A 16602-nucleotide genomic window follows, 5' to 3' on the forward strand; every position below is an offset into this window, starting at 1 on the left:
TGTGAATTGTGGAATTCTCTGCCACAGAAGACAGCAGAGGCCAATTCACTGGATGAATTTAAAAGAGAGTTAGATAGAGCTTTAGAGGCTAGCGGAATCAAGGGATATGTGGAGAAGGCAGGCACTTATTCCTGATTGTGGCTGATCAGCCATGATCACAATTAATGGCGATGCTAGCTCGAAGGGCCAAATGGCCTGCACCTATTTTCTATTTTTTCTATGTCATATGATGAAAGAATGGAGTGATTGGGCTTGTATTCACTGGTATTTAGAAGGATGAGAGGGGATCTTGTAGAAACATATAAAATCATTAAGGGATTGAACACGCTAGATGCAGGAAACATGTTCCCGATGTTGGGGGAATCCAGAACCTGGGGCAACAGTTTAAGAATAAACGCCGGGTGGCACGGTGGCGCAGCGGTAGAGTTGCTGCCTTACAGCGAATGCAGCGCCGGAGACTCAGGTTCGATCCTGACTACGGGCGCCGTCTGTACGGAGTTTGTATGTTCTCTCCGTGACCTGCGTGGGTTTTCTCCGAGATCTTCGGTTTCCTCCCACACTCCAAAGACGTACAGGTATGTAGGTTAATTGGTAAATGTAAAAATTGTCCCGAGTGTGGAGGATAGTGTTTATGTGCAGGAATTGCTGGGCGGCCCGGACCCGGTGGGCCGAAGGGCCTGTTTCCGCGCTGTATCTCTTAAAAAAAAATAAGTGGTAGGCTATTTAGAACTGAGATGAGGAAAAACTTTTTCACACAGAGTTTTGTGAATTTGTGGAATTCTCTGCTTCAGAAGGAAGTGGAGGCCGATTCACTGGATGCATTCAAAAGAGAGTTAGCTAGAGCTCTTAGGGCTAGCGTAATCAAGAGGTATGGGGAGTTAGGAACGGGGTACTGATTGTGGGTGATCAGCCATGATCACATTGAATGGCTCGAAGGGCCGAATAGCCTACTTCTGGACCTATTGTCTATGTATCTAAGTATTTTCAACCTGAATATCCAAATCTTAGATCATTTGTACTTAATCTCTGATACCACTTACTCTTCTGAGAAACTTTGGATTATTTTCATACATGTATTGTGCTAAACTGCATTGAGCATATAAATTGAGCTGATAAAAGGGATGTTTTGAAGTAATTCAGACGATTGGTGACTATATAAAATTGTGCCAATCTGCTACTGAGCACAGGAAGCACTCTACGACATTTCCGTTACCTTCAACAAGATCCCATCAAAACTTTAATACATTTTCCCAACCCCTCACTTTTCGCTTTCCTTACAGACAACTCTCTTTGCAACTCCTTGGTTCGCATCATCCACCCCTTCATCAGGCACTTATCCCATGTCCTTGCATCTCTTCCCTCTCTTCTACTTAGGGATCCCAGCAACCCTTCCACATGAGACAGAGGTGCACATGCATCTCTTCCAACATCATCTATTGCATTTGGTGCTCCCGATGTGGCCTCCTTTACATTGGCGAGACCAAATGTAGACTAGGTGACAATTTCACTGAACACCTGCAATCAGTCCGTCAAGGCCTGCCGGATATGAGCAACACCTCATATTCTCCAGTTGAGTAGCCAACAATCCAACAGTATGAACATTGTATTCTCCAATTCCAATTAATACTACCCTTCTTGTTTTTTGTCCCCCCTTCGCATTTCTCCCAGTACGCTAGTCACCCTGCTCCTTTCCCTGCATCTGTACATTCATCTCCCCTCCCCAAGTTCTGTATCTCCCTTTTATATCCCCTCTTTCTCCTTCCCCCCCATATCCCTCCCTCTGGTTTTACATTTCATTCCTCCTTTTTCCATATCTGCCACCCATTTTTCTCTTTTTCACCTCAACCTTTGTAACTTACTCCACCTATCTGCCTATCATCATCACCCCACATCACCTGTATCCACCAATCATTTACCAGGCTTTGCTCCGCCTCTGCCCCTCTTTTCTAGTTTTTTTCCGCACTATTCCATCAGTCTGAAGAAGGGCCCCAACTTGAAACGTCGGCTGTCTATTCCCTGCACAGCCGCTGCCTGTCCCGCTGAGTTCCTCCAGGTTTGTTCAAGCATCTGCAGTTTCTTGTGTCTCCAAGGTTTAGGCTGCTTAGCACTGAGATGAGGGGATCAGGGCAGCATCCTGACTATCCTCATTCTAATCAGGGAGAAATAGATCAGCCATGATTGAAACGCGGAGTAGACTTGTTGGGCCAAATGGCCTAATTCTACTCCTATTCCTTATGAACCATCTGCCATTGTTCTGCCCATTTTACCAATTGGCCAATATCTAGATTGCATGGGATCCAAGGAGAGATAGCTGACTGGATAGAAAATTGGATTCATGGAAGGAAATAGAAGATGATGTGGAAGGTTGCTTTCCTGACTGGAGGTCTGTGACTAGTGTGTGCCTCAGGGTTCAGTGCTGGGCCCATTTGTTTGACACTGTAGCCGCTGTTCTTTGTGTGAACTATATATCGGCGAGACCAAGCGCAAACTGGGCGATTGTTTCGCGATTGCCAAACACATTAACTTTCCTTCCCATTCCCATACTGACCTTTCTGTCCTGGGCCTCCTCCACTGTCAGAGTGGGGCCAAATGCAAATTGGAGGAACAGCGCCTCATATTTTGCTTGGACAGCTTACAACCCAGCAGTATGAATATTGATTTCTCTAATTTCAAGTATTTCTTGCATTCCCTTTCTCTGTCCCTCCCCCACCCTAGTCGTCATACTAGTTTCATGGTTGTCCTGCTTCGCTTCACTGCTTGTATCCACTCGTATTCATCTTTTCCACAGCCAACAATGGATGATTGTGGGCTCCACCTTTCCTTGATCATCATTGCTGGCTTTGATTTGTTCTTTTCATATCTTTAATTCATTTATTCTTTGTACTTTTTCATACCTCTAGTTTCCTTCTCCCCTGATTCTCAGTCTGAAGAAGGGACTCGACCCGAAACACCACCTATTCCTTTTTTCGCCTGAGATGCTGCCTGACCCGCTTAATTACTTCAGCATTTTGTGTTTATCTTTTTGTTTGACACATACTGTTTGTCATCTCTCTCAATGATTTAGATGAGAACTTAAAGACATTAGCAAGTTGCAGACGACACTAAAGTGGGTGGTATTGTAGGTAGTGAAGTTGGTTGTCAAAAATCGCAGCAGGATCTTGTGGGCTGAGGAATAGTTGATGGAATTTAATACAGAGAAATGTGAGGTGTTGCATTTTGGGCCGTCTAACAAGGAGATGAAAGGCAGGGCTCAGGGTTGTAGAGCAGAGGTACAGGAGTTCAGGTACATAGTTTTTTGAAAGTGGCAGCACGGATAGATAGGGTGGACAAGAAGGCTTTTGGCGCATTGGCCTTCATCAGTCAGGGTATAGAAATTGGGAGGTCATGTTATTGTTGTTTTAGACATTGATGAGGCCACATTTAGAGTATTATAATTACGTTTTGGTCACCATGTTATAGGAAAGATGTTGTCAAGCTGGAAAAGGTGCAGCTAAGATTTACAAGGATATTGCCAGGACTCAAGGGCCTGGGCTATAGGGAGAGGTTGAGGAGGCTAGGACTTTATTCCTTGGAGGGCAGGGGGAAGAGGGGTGATCTGATAGAGGTATACAAAATCATGAGAAGAATAGATCGGGTAAATGCACAGAGTCTTTGCCCAGAGTAGGGGAATTGAGAACAAGAGGACGTAGGTTTAAGGTGAGGGGGGGAAAGATTTAATAGAAAACTGAGGGGTAACCTTTTTACAAAAAGGGTGGTGCAGCACCAAGCTGTGTTGCTTGGGAAGTAGTGTGTGGGGATTGTGTGGGGATAGTAAGGAGTAAGACCTGTGTGATCTCCCGGACTAGTTTCGATCGCCTAGCTTGGGGTCGGAGAGGAATTTCCCGGATTTTTTCCCAAATTGGCCTGGGTTTTTTATCCGGTTTTTCGCCTCTCCCAGGAGATCACTCAGTTCTTTTGGGTGGGCGGTTGGAGCGGTTGGAGTAGCGGCCGGGCGGTAGGTTTAGTAACCGAGCGCGGGGCTTTGTTTGGAGAGTATGACTGCCAGGGCAGTTTTTTGTTCTGGGTGTCAGATGTGGGGAATCTGGGAGTCTGATAGTCTTCCAGACATCCACATCTGCGCCAGGTGTGACGAGATGGGGCTCCTAAGGGACCGTATTAGGAACCTGGAGCGGCAGATTGATGACCTCCGTCTGATCAGGGAGAGTGAGGAGGTTATAGATAGGAGTTACAGGGAGGTGGTCACTCCTAGACCACGGGAGGTAGACAAGTGGGTCACTGTTAGGGGGGGCAAGGAACAGAGGCAGGGACTAGGGAGTACCCCGGTGGCTGTACCCCTTGGAAATAAGTACTCCTGTTTAAGTACTGTTGGGGGGGACAGCCTACCTGGGGGCAACGACGGTGCCCGGGCCTCTGGCAAGGAGTCCGGCCCTGTTGCTCAGAAGGGTAGGGAAAGGAAGAGGAGAGCAGTAGTAATAGGGGACTCTATAGTGAGGGGGTCAGATAGGCGTTTCTGTGGACGCAGTCGGGAGACCCGGATGGTGGTTTGCCTCCCTGGTGCCGGTGTCCGGGATGTGTCTGAGCGTGTCCAGGATATCCTGAAAGGGGAGGGAGAGGAGCCAGAGGTCGTGGTACATATAGGTACCAACAATATAGGTAGGATAAGGGAAGAGGTCCTGAAAGGAGAATTCAGGGAGCTAGGAAGAGAGTTTAAAAAAAAGGACTTCCAAAGTAATAATCTCAGGCTTACTGCCTGTGCCACGCGATAGTGAGAATAGGAATGGAGTGAGGTGGAGGATAAATACGTGGCTGAGGAACTGGTGCAGGGAGCAGGGTTTCAAGTTTCTGGATCATTGGGACCTCTTCTGGGGGAAGTATGACCTGTACAAAAAGGACGGGTTGCATCTGAACCCGAGGGGAACCAATATCCTGGCGGGGAGATTTGCTAAAATAACTGCGGAGACTTTAAACTAGTACGGTTGGGGGGAGGGACTCAAACACAGATAGCTAATAGGCAGTGTGTGAGGCAGGAGGCAGAAAAGGGAAACACTCAGACCCAATATGTAGGAGAGAAAGAAGGGAAAAGAAATAAACTGAGAATAAGAAATGATGGGTCCCTTAAATGTGTATATTTTAATGCTAGGAGCATTGTAAGAAAGGTGGATGAGCTTAGAGCCTGGATTGACATCTGGAAGTATGATGTTGTGGCGATCAGTGAAACATGGTTGCAGGAGGGTTGCGATTGGCAATTAAATATTCCAGGATTTCATTGTTTCAGATGTGATAGAATCGGAGGGGTAAGAGGTGGGGGTGTTGCATTGCTTGTCAGGGAGGATATCACAGCAGTGCTTTGGCAGGACAGACTAGAAGGCTCGATTAAGGAGGCTGTTTGGGTGGAACTCAGAAATGAGAAAGGTTTAGCAACACTTATAGGGGTGTATTATAGACCGCCAAATAGGGAACGAGAATTGGAAGAGCAAATATGTAAGGAGATAGCAGATATTAGTAGTAAGCACAGAGTGGTGATTGTGGGTGATTTCAATTTTCCGTATATAGACTGGGAATCACATTCTGTTAAAGGGCTGGATGGTTTGGAGTTTGTAAAATGTGTGCAGGATAGTTTTTTGCAGCAATACGTAGAGGTGCCTACCAGAGAAGGGGCAGTGTTGGACCTCCTGTTAGAAAATGAGATGGGTCAGGTGACGGAGGTATGTGTTGAGGAGCACTTTGGGTCTAGTGATCATAATGCCATTAGTTTCAATATCATTATGGAGAAGGTCAAATCTGGACCAAGGGTTGAGATTTTGGATTGGAGAAAGGCTAATTTTGAGGAGATGAGAAAGGATTTAAAAGGAGTGAAATGGAAATTGTTGTTTTATGAAAAGGATATAATAGAGAAATGGAGGATATTTAAAGGTGAAATTTTGAGAGTACAGAGTCTTTATGTCCCTGTTCGGTGGAAAGGAAAGAATAATAATTTGAAAGAGCCGTGGTTTTCCAGGGAAATTGGACACTTGGTTCGGAAAAAGAGGGAGATATACAATAAATATAAGCGGCAGGGAGTAAATGAGGTTCTTGAGGAATATAAAGAATGTAAAAGGAATCTTAAAAAGGAAATTAGAAAAGCGAAAAAAAGATATGAGGCTGCTTTGGCAAGTAATGTAAAAGTAAACCCCAAGGGGTTCTACAGATATGTCAATAGCAAAAGGATAGTGAGGGATAAAATTGGTCCATTAGAGAGTCAGAGTGGACAGCTATGTGCTGAGCCGGAAGAAATGGGGGAGATATTAAACAATTTCTTTTCTTCGGTATTTACCGAGGAGAAGGATATTGAATTATGTGAGGTAAGCGAAACAAGTAGAGTAGTGATGGAAATTAGGAGGATTAAAGAAGAGGAGGTACGGACACTTTTGAAGAATATAAAAGTGGATAAGTCTCCAGGTCCTGATAGGATATTCCCTAGGACATTGAGGGAAGTTAGTGCAGAAATAGCAGGGGCTATGACGGAAATATTTCAAACGTCATTAGAAACAGGGATGGTGCCGGAAGATTGGCGCATTGCGCATGTTGTGCCTTTGTTTAAAAAAGGTTCTAAAAGTAAACCTAGCAATTATAGACCTATTAGTTTGACGTCTGTGGTGGGAAAATTAATGGAAAAGATACTTAGGGACAATATATATAATTATTTGGATAATCAAGGCCTGATTAGAAACAGTCAACATGGATTTGTGCCTGGAAGGTCATGTTTGACTAATCTTCTTGAATTTTTTGAAGAGGTTACCAGGGAAATTGATAAGGGCAAGGCTGTGGATGTTGTCTATATGGACTTCAGTAAGGCATTTGACAAGGTTCCACATGGAAGGTTGATTAAGAAGGTTAAATCGTTGGGTATTAATAGTGAGGTTGCAAGATGGATTCAACAATGGCTGAATGGGAGATACCAGAGGGTAACGGTTGACAATTGTATGTCAGGTTGGAGGCCAGTGTCTAGTGGAGTGCCCCAAGGATCTGTGTTGTCATTTACATTAATGATCTGGATGATGGTGTGGCAAATTGGATTAGTAAATATGCAGATGATACTAAGATAGGTGGAGTAGTTGATAGTGAGGTAGATTTTCAAAGTCTACAGAGAGACTTGGGCCTTTTGGAAGGGTGGGCTGAAAGATGGCAGATGGAGTTTAATGCTGATAAGTGTGAGGTGCTGCATTTTGGTAGGACAAATCAAAATAGGACGTACAGGGTAAATGGTAGGGAATTGAGGAATGCAGTGGAACAGAGGGATCTGGGAATAACTGTGCATTGTTCCCTGAAGGTGGAATCTCATGTGGATAGGGTGGTGAAGAAGGCGTTTGGTATGCTTGCCTTTATAAATCAGAGCATCGAGTATAGAAGTTGGGATGTAATGTTGAAATTGTACAGGGCATTGGTGAGGCCAAATCTGGAGTATGGTGTGCAGTTCTGGTCGCCAAATTATAGGAAGAATGTCGACAAAATGGAGAGGGTACAGAGGAGATTTACTAGAATGTTGCCTGGGTTTCAGCACTTAGGCTACAGAGAGAGGTTGAACAGGTTGGGTCTTTATTCTTTGTAGCGTAGAAGGTTGAGGGGGGACTTGATAGAGGTTTTTAAAATTTTGATAGGGACGGATAGAGTTGACGTGGGTAGGCTTTTCCCTTTGAGAGTGGGGAAGATTCCAACAAGGGGACATAGCTTCAGAATTGAGGGACAAAGGTTTAGGGGTAACATGAGGGGGAACTTCTTTACTCAGAGGGTTGTGGCTGTATGGAATGGGCTTCCGGTGGAAGTGGTGGAGGCTGGCTCGATTTTATTATGTAAGAGTAAATTGGATAGGTATATGGATAGGAGGGGATTGGAGGGTTATGGTCTGAGTGCAGGTAGATGAGACTAGGTCAGGGAGAATGGTCGGCGTGGACTGGTAGGGCCGGACAGGCCTGTTTCCATGCTGTAGTTGTTATATGTTGTTATATGTATGTGGAACGAGCTGCCAGAGGAGTTGGCCGGCATGGGCTTGTTGGGCGGAAGGGCCTGTTTCCACATTGTATGAGTCTGACTCTCAGTCTAATTGTAACGTGACGTTATTCTCCACACTATCAACAACACCGAATTTTCCTATCAGCTGCAAACTTGCTAATGATAGCTCCATATCCAAATTATTTCAGCACATCAGTGGATAGCAGTGGGTATGTAACAAGATTGCTTTCAAATCCTGGCAGATAACATGCAGCACAAGTGGAGGTTTTTAAAGTGCAGTGGGCAGCTTGCCTCAGAGGGTTTGGTTTGGAAGACCCAGAGCACCATAACAAATAAGCACTCCTTTGAGGAGGTGTTTGGCAGAGTTTATGCATATATTTTAATGCTGTATTGCAAAAGAAAACGGTGGTGTCACCTTTACTTCAAATAGAAAAGATTTATAAAAAAAAGAAAAATTCTGAATGCACTCTTTGGCAATGTTTAGATTTCAAATCTGTTTGTGGGTACCTCTTGTTAACTTGAGTTAGGATATATCTATGAAAAAATATGAAAATATAGTTGTAATTTTAACAATTAATTGCTATTAAAGCTACAGATCGTATCAAGTTAGTGGTCATTATTCATACTGCAGCTGTACGAAAGGATATTACATTTTTTAAACAAATGTGCCTAACATTGCAATTATTCCACAGACATAATCGGAATAAGTGCGCTGTTTTCTGGGTAACAGTTTACCCACTAGAGATTACATTACGTCAGCTAGTAATCCAGGAAATTGCACTTTGGTTACCGATTTGCCTTTCTATTGCAGGCCAGGCCAAAGCATTCTCATCCTGCACCGTCGTTGCTGTCGCCACACTCCAAGCTGCGGCTCACTTCTACTGTGGGTGCTCAGCTATTATCACAGCAGCCGCCCACCTCACAGATTGGTAAGTATACGTTTTCATTTAGTAATAGTTTCAGGATTTTGCTTGATACCTCTTATGATTTCAGCAGGTCTTTGCTGAACCTTTGTTCGTCATTTGTTTTGTGCTAATTTACATTCTTATTGCACCTAGAACAGACAGCACTCGGAGCACAAACTGATATTGTCCCCTCAGTAATTGCATGACTGTGCTCTGAAGCATAGAAATAATTTTGAAGAAACTTGTTATTTGTGAAAAATGTAAAAGTACAAGCTACCTAAAGCAATAGATGTAATGAATGAAATAGGAAAGCCAGTTTAGAAGCAGGTAATTCAGTCAAATAGTCCATGCTGATGCTCATGCTCTATTTGAGGTCCCTCCATTCTTTTCTCGTCTTATTCTCTCCGAATAACACTTTTCCCCTCATTTGCAATACTAAGGTGGCTTTTGATAATCCATCCCAATGGTGCCAGTGTTGGATGGTACCCTGCTTGTGTCTTTGCTCTTTCCTTATTCATTTTATATCATTTTCTACCCTGTTGAAGGATATTATCATATTAACTTCAAATTAAGTTATTTGGAATTGAGGTACCATGAAAATAGGTGCAAGAACTTGGGAAATGTACTTATTATGAAGACTTTGAGGGAAAAACTAGTTAAATGGAGCAAAGAGTTAATTGCAAAATGGTTGCAATCATTTATTTGAATTTTGAAACTGATACCTCAATTAATTACATGTATATATTTACATCATATAATCACTGTTACATATCACATGATTTTACATCATTTTACAAGAAATATTCCAGAGTGACTAAGTAAGAGATGTAGACCCAGCTTGGCCAGAAGTATCAGCCGGTCTCTGCGCACCTTTAGTCTCTATTGTTTAGGCTTGTATAAGGAAGGCTACAGTGACTAATATTGAAATAATGCCATTCTATAATTATGTATTTATATTGTAGCAACAGGCTTCAGATGAATGGAGCAAATGCTGAATTTTGTTTTTGTTAATCAGCAGCAAAGCAATTGGCCGCAGTGATTAAACACCGTTGCTAAAATGTGTGAAATGTGGAACCAATGTCAAATTTTCTGTGGAAGGATGCAACAAATTATTTAAATTAAAATAAGTTTTTATTTTGGATTACATTAGCCCACAGGAACAGAACTCTTGTTTCGATATCTGAATGGCTTTTTAGATCCAGAAAAATCTCAAAACTATAGGTTATGCTTACAATCTCCTTAGGGTTTCATGATACGAACACATCACGCACACAGCTCCATGCAAGACTACTAGAAATTGCAGAGAATTGTGGATGCAGCCCAGACCATCACACAAGCCAACCTCCCTTCCATTGACTCCATTTACACCTGACCCTACCTCAGCAAGGCCTCCAGCATAATCAAGGCCAGTTCGCACCCTGGCCACTCTCTCTTCTCCCCATTCCCATCAGGCAATAGGTTCAGTAAACGCACATCTCCAGATTCAGGGACAGTTTCCTCCCAGCTGTTATCAGGCAACTGAACCATATTACCAACAACCATAGAACAGTCGTGAACTACTATCTACCTCATCGGTGACCCTCAGATTATCTTTGATCAAATTTTACTGGCTTTATCTTGGACTAAACGTTAATCACGTTATTCCCTTTATCATGTTTTTTGAGCTCCCTCCATTCTACATTGGATGGTTCGATTGTAATTATATATTGTCTTTCCACTCATTGGTGAGCATGCAACAAAAGTTTTTCACTGTACCTCTGTACCACTGTACATGTGACAATAAACTAAACTCAAACTCAGTGCTTAAAATGTAGTTTAATTACATCGCCTGGTTATGAGTATATTATTCAAATATACGTATGTTATTTTTGAAACATAATTCTTGTTTCCACTTTTCATACACTATTCTTTCAAGATGACATATGAATAGCTTGCGATATTTTCTTTATATGGTTAGTTGCATATGTGCAACAGAGTTAAGTAGATTATTTGTATCTTGAGTCATTCATTATTTGGTTGGTTTGCTCTGGTATGAATTCCTTGTTTTACCAATGAGCGTATACATTAGGTAAAGGCATAGATTGCTTTACCCTTCAAGCCTCCTTCAACAATCAATAAAATCATGGCTGATCTGATTGCAACTTCATTCCCACCGACCCCAGTAACCTTTAATTTCTGTAAGACGTTATCTACCTCTGCCTTAAAAAATATTCAGTGACTTTGTTTCCTCCACTCTTAAAAATATAGTTAGTTGTCAATGATCAATATCCCAGCTTTAGGATATCGCTGCAAGTGTTCCTCTGGGTAGTATCCTAGACCTAACCATCTTTAGCTGCTTTATCAATTACCTTTCTTCCATTAACATCTCCAACTAGAAAGACAGTTATCTACCTGTAATGGCAGTTTCTATACCATCTCGAAATCCCACTTCGATAGCCATTACTTCTCGGGGATGAAATGTAGTTATAGCTTACGCACACGTCGCACCCTGATATGACAAAACGAATCTTCCAAACTCCTTTTCTTCATTAATTGGTTTTATTAAAGAGGCACAAATCATAGAGTAATTCATCGGTTTCCGTACTTTATCAACTGTTTCTTCTTCAAACAATATGCAAATTCTTGCAGTTATTACCGTATGGTTCTTACAAATATAGCTGGTGCGAGCGCATGGTACGAGCGCGTGTGGCAAAGAACTGTATGCTCACCATCCTCCGAGTCTAAACTGACCCACAACCTCTGTCGACACACTAGCCTCCTCCCATCTAGACACTCCCAATTACGCATTAAGTCACACCCACAAGCAGGCAAAAAAGACATAAACTAGAAATATTAAAACATAGCCATAACACAATGACAATAACTGAATTAAGCATAAATGGCTCCTACATACCGGCCCCTAATTGTTCTGCGTATATAACAAAGCAATTACTAATAGATATCAAAGGAGCTATAAAAGCTTAATATTCATCCAATAACAAAACAATACGCATTACATATACATCAGCGTACAAATTTATTTCGCAATTCTTCAATCTTCTCCTTCACCTTCCAGAAGCAGGCATATCTTGGTTATTGGTCTTACCAAAATATTGTCCTTAGTTTGAAGTCGTACCGTACGCACAAAACCTTTAACGTCTGGCATAATCTCCAGTATCCTGCCCATCAACCAAGAACCTCGTGGTGCAGTAGAATCAACCACCAAAACGATATCACCTGGAATAAAATTTCTTCTCACTCTCAACCATCGTTGACGTTCCTGAATTAAAGGTAAATATTCTCATGTCCACCTTGACTTTCAACTTGTCAGGATCCGTTTCCAAACTACTCATAGCAGTCCGAATTTTCTTTCTCTTACGAGACCACTGCAAAATCATTGTTCTTAATTTAAGAAACCAAGCCACCACAGTCTTCAATCTATTCCATGATGAAAAGTAAGTAATTAGATAATTTGTGGAATCTAGCGGAACCTTACTAATGACATTCACTACAATGTCTTGTTTGACCTCCGGATCATTGATAAGGATTTCAGTTTCCAGCTTAAACTTTGGCCATTCACTGTCTGGTCTACAGAGAAACTCTGGCCTGCTGATCCATCTCTTATTACTTAAGAAGCGGTCCGCTGTTAATCCTCTAGACGCCTCATCCGCAGGATTCTCTTTGGTATTAATATACTTCCACTGTGATACCTTAGTAGCATCCCTTATTAAAGAGACCCTGTTTGCTACAAAGGTTGGGAAACGTTTGTTTTCATTATTAATGTACTTAAGCACTGTCATGCTATCAGTCCAAAAAGTAGACTCCACCAGCTCAAGCTGCAGCTCCTTATGCAGCAATATGTCAATTCTAACAGCTAAGACTGCGGCTGCAAGCTCCATCTTGGGAATCGTCATTTGCTTCAATGATGCCACTCTGGCCTTTCCCATTAAGAACGCAGTATGTACTTCACTGTCATCATTTTCCAACCTCAAATACGAAACAGTACCATAACCACTTTTACTTGCGTCAGAAAAGTGATGCAGCTGTGCAAATCTGATTCGACCAAAGTTTGTCGGCTTCATACACCGGTCCACTCTGAACTCCGAGATCTTGTTGAGATCTTCTAACCACTCTGTCCATCGCTGAGAGACGATTTGCGTTATAATCTCATCCCATCCAAGTTTCTTCTTACAGAGATCCTGCAAAATTAACTTGGCTGGTAGTGTAAATGGTGCAAGAAATCCCAAAGGTTCGTAAACAGAACCAATCACAGACAGGATGCCCCGTCTTGTACATGGTCGATCCTGAATCGAAATTCTGAACTTGAACACATCTGTTTCAACGCACCAGTGCAATCCCAATGCTCGCTCCATGGGCAGATCGTCCTTATCCAAGTCCAACTCCCGAGTCTCCTTAGCTCTGTCCTCCGGTGGAATAGTTTCCAGTACAGCACGGCTGTTGCTGATCCATTTTGTTAGCCTGAACCCTCCCTTATTGCAAAGGGAAGCCAAATGTTTGACCATTTGAATCGCTTCTTCTTCCGTCGTCATAGATTTTAAACAATCGTCCACATAGAAATTGCTCTTTAATGTGTTTGTCACCTCTTCTGAAAAGTAAGCTTTATTATTCTCAGTGGTTTTCCTCAATGCGAAGTTTGCACAACTCGGCGATGACACTGCTCCGAAGAGATGTACCTTCATCCTATATTCAACGAGATCTTGTTGTGCATTACCGTCTGGCCACCATAGGAATCGCAAGTAGTCAACATGTTTTTGCGAGACCTTGACCTGATAAAACATTGCTTTGATATCTGCCATCAAGGCTACCGGCTCTTGTCTGAATTTGATAAGAACTCCGATGAGTGAGTTCGTTAAGTCTGGACCCTGTAACAGCTGACAGTTAAGTGATTTACCCTTGAAAACCGCAGCACAGTCGAAGACCACTCTTAATGTTCCCTTCTTTGAATGATACACCCCATGATGTGGGATATACCAAAGTTCTCCATCACTTCTATTCAGCTGGTCTTCCGGCACTCTTTCTGCATAACCATTATTAATCATTTCCGAGAGGAAAGATGTATATTCATCATGAAATTGAGTATTCTTACCAAACTTGCGTTTCAGATTCTGAATACGTTGTTCTGCAATGCATCGGTTATTCAGCAGACTAAGACCTTCTTGTTTAAAGGGTAGATCCAGGCAATAGTGACCTTCTATCATCTTTACTGAGCGACACATAATTTCCAAGAATTTCACTTCTTCTCTGGACATTTCTTCTGATTCCTTGCCGGCTCTTTCATTGAAGTCGTGATTATATTGCTTAGTCAACAACTCCTCTAGGTTTACGATAGATATCCGGTTGACAGCAGCAGCAGTATAATTATTCCCTTTTCTGCTTTTATTATTCTTTCTCGGGAGCCACAGATAACCCATCCGAGTATGGTTTTCACAGCAAACAGACCACCTTGTTGACTGGTAATAACCCTTCTAGGTTCTAATGCTTCAAAAGCATTCGCTCCGATAAGTAGGTCAATACGAGTTTATTTTGGGTAATTTTACATCCTTCAAGTAAGGCCACTTTTCCAAGTCCTCTTGCTTAGGTATGTTCGAATGAGAGACGGGTATAGTCTCTTGTGTAAACACATCAGATATCTGTATAAAGTTGTCTTCCTCCAGACTAGCTATTTCCATACTTGTGATATAACTATCGTAGTATTTCGGACCATTTATGGTGTTCAAGAGAAGCTTAACCTTTTCTCCTGTAATATCCAGTTTTCTCATCAAGCTTTCTGTGCATAAGGTAGCGGAACTTCCACTGTCCAAAAAGGCATATGTTTGCAACACTGTATTCCCTTCACCGCTTCTTACCTGTACTGGCAGGATGGCGAAAGTACAGGCTTCTACCCCGGCCCCAATATGTGCAGTTAACTGAGGGGGGGGCAACAACGTCACTCGTGGCTGGCTTCTCCATTTGTTCCACTTGCGTCGCGTCCGTATTCCTCTGTTCGGTGTGAAGCAATTCAGGATGATCTTGTTTACATATGTTGCAAATTATTTTATTCCTGCAGTCCTTGACCATGTGTCCTTTCTTCAGACATCCATAGCAGATTCCTTTCTCCTTCAAGAAGTCAATATTTTTTTTATAATCCCGTTTCTTGAATTTCCGACACCATCTTATAGTATGGCTGACTTCATTACACGAAAAGCAAAACCCTTGCGGTTTAACGGTAGATACCTCTTCTTTCACTCCGCCCTTCTTTTCTACAGGTATTACGGTGGCAGCAAAACTGCTTTCCTTAGGTCCTGGTCTTCCCCTGCCCTTAGTAAATGTAGAGCCTTTAACAGTTGCTGATTTAGGACCTTGAATATTCCCATAGCGTAGGTTTGACATTAACCGTACTTCTCTTTCCATGAAATTCACCAGGTCAGGAAGCATGGCCTCTCTATCGTCAACCTCCTGTATCAGGCCTGCTTTGTCTCTCCATTTCTCTCTGAGCCTATAGGGCAGTTTCAGGACGATAGCCTTCATATTACTAACAACGTTCATCTCTTCCATGTGGCTGCCATTTCTCATGGAATCACAACAACCACTGAGAAACATTGCAAACTCATGCAACGCCTTCACATCCTCCGCCTTAATAACTGGCCAAGCAAAGGCCTTTTTCATGTATGCGTTAGCAATGTTCTGTTTGTCACCAAAATGCTCTCCAAGCAATCTTCTTGCCTTTCGATAGCCCGCATCCGCAGGCAAATATCGGTAACTCCTAACAAGCTGCTTCGCGTATCCACTCGTGTATTGTTCCAGAAATCGCAGACGATCTCTGAAACTCGTGGTTTTCATTTCCACTCCTTCGAACGCCGCTATGAAAGTCTCATATTGTAAGGGATCACCATCATAATGAGGAATTTCCATTGGGGGTAAGGTAGCAGAAAGATTTTGTTGGACCATGAGCTCGCTGAGTCTCGTTTGGTTCCTTACTAATTCGTAGAACTCATTTTGAGGTCTCTGGCTTGGTTCAGGGCGATCCTGGTAAACTCTGTCATGAGCCCCATAGTCAGTTGTCTGTCTCTGTCTGGGTGTAGGTAGCTGACGAGCGGGCCTCTGAAAAGAGTATTGGGTTGGCTCATCCCGAGCCGTAACAGGCATCCCAAAGGTAGGTTGCTTCGGTCTAGCACCCGGTTGCTTTGTTAAAGTTTCGTCGACCATCCACTTACTCAGTGCCAGTTCAGCGTCACAAGACCAGGCTGGCACTGGCTGTGGGTTGGCCTCAGCCTTTGGTTCCAACTTAGTAGCTCCTTCTTGGATTAAGGAACCCTTCTTCTGGGAAACTCTCGAGCTGGCTTTAGACCTTCGGCCTTGCCTCTACAGCTGCCAGCTTTGTGGCTATTTCCAGCCGTTCCTTCTCTCTCTTCAGCTGTTCTGCTTGTCTTTTCAGTTGCACTTCTTGTCTCTCAGCCTCTCTCTTCAGCTGTTCCTCGTCTCGCGGTCTCTCTCTTCAGCTGTTCTTCTTGTCTTTTCAGCTGTTCTTCTTGTCTCGGTCTCTCTCTTCAGCTGTTCTTGTCTTTTCAGCTGTTCTTCTTGTCTCTCAGCCTCTCTCTTCAGCTGTTCTTCTTGTTCCTCAATCTCATATTTTTTCTCTAAGGCGGCAGCTTCTAGCGAGAGAGCAGCCATTTCAGCTTCAATTTGAGCGGAGACCTTCGTAGCTGAACTGGCTACAGAACTGGATTTA

The 16602-nt window shown here is 42.9% G+C and overlaps 1 protein-coding gene across 7 annotated transcripts in view; it reads left to right on the plus strand.

Moving 5' to 3' along the window:
- ahi1 (Abelson helper integration site 1) overlaps positions 1 to 16602 on the plus strand; it is a 178849-nt gene that overhangs the window by 90599 nt on the left and 71648 nt on the right. For all 7 annotated transcript variants that reach the window (XM_078399760.1, XM_078399754.1, XM_078399757.1 and 4 more), the window contains one exon: positions 8801 to 8918. In XM_078399760.1, the coding sequence (XP_078255886.1) occupies positions 8801 to 8918 (118 nt within the window). The remainder of the gene's footprint in view (positions 1 to 8800; positions 8919 to 16602) is intronic.

The sequence above is a fragment of the Rhinoraja longicauda genome, chromosome 5 (assembly GCF_053455715.1).
Source record: "Rhinoraja longicauda isolate Sanriku21f chromosome 5, sRhiLon1.1, whole genome shotgun sequence".
Lineage (NCBI taxonomy): Eukaryota > Metazoa > Chordata > Chondrichthyes > Rajiformes > Arhynchobatidae > Rhinoraja > Rhinoraja longicauda.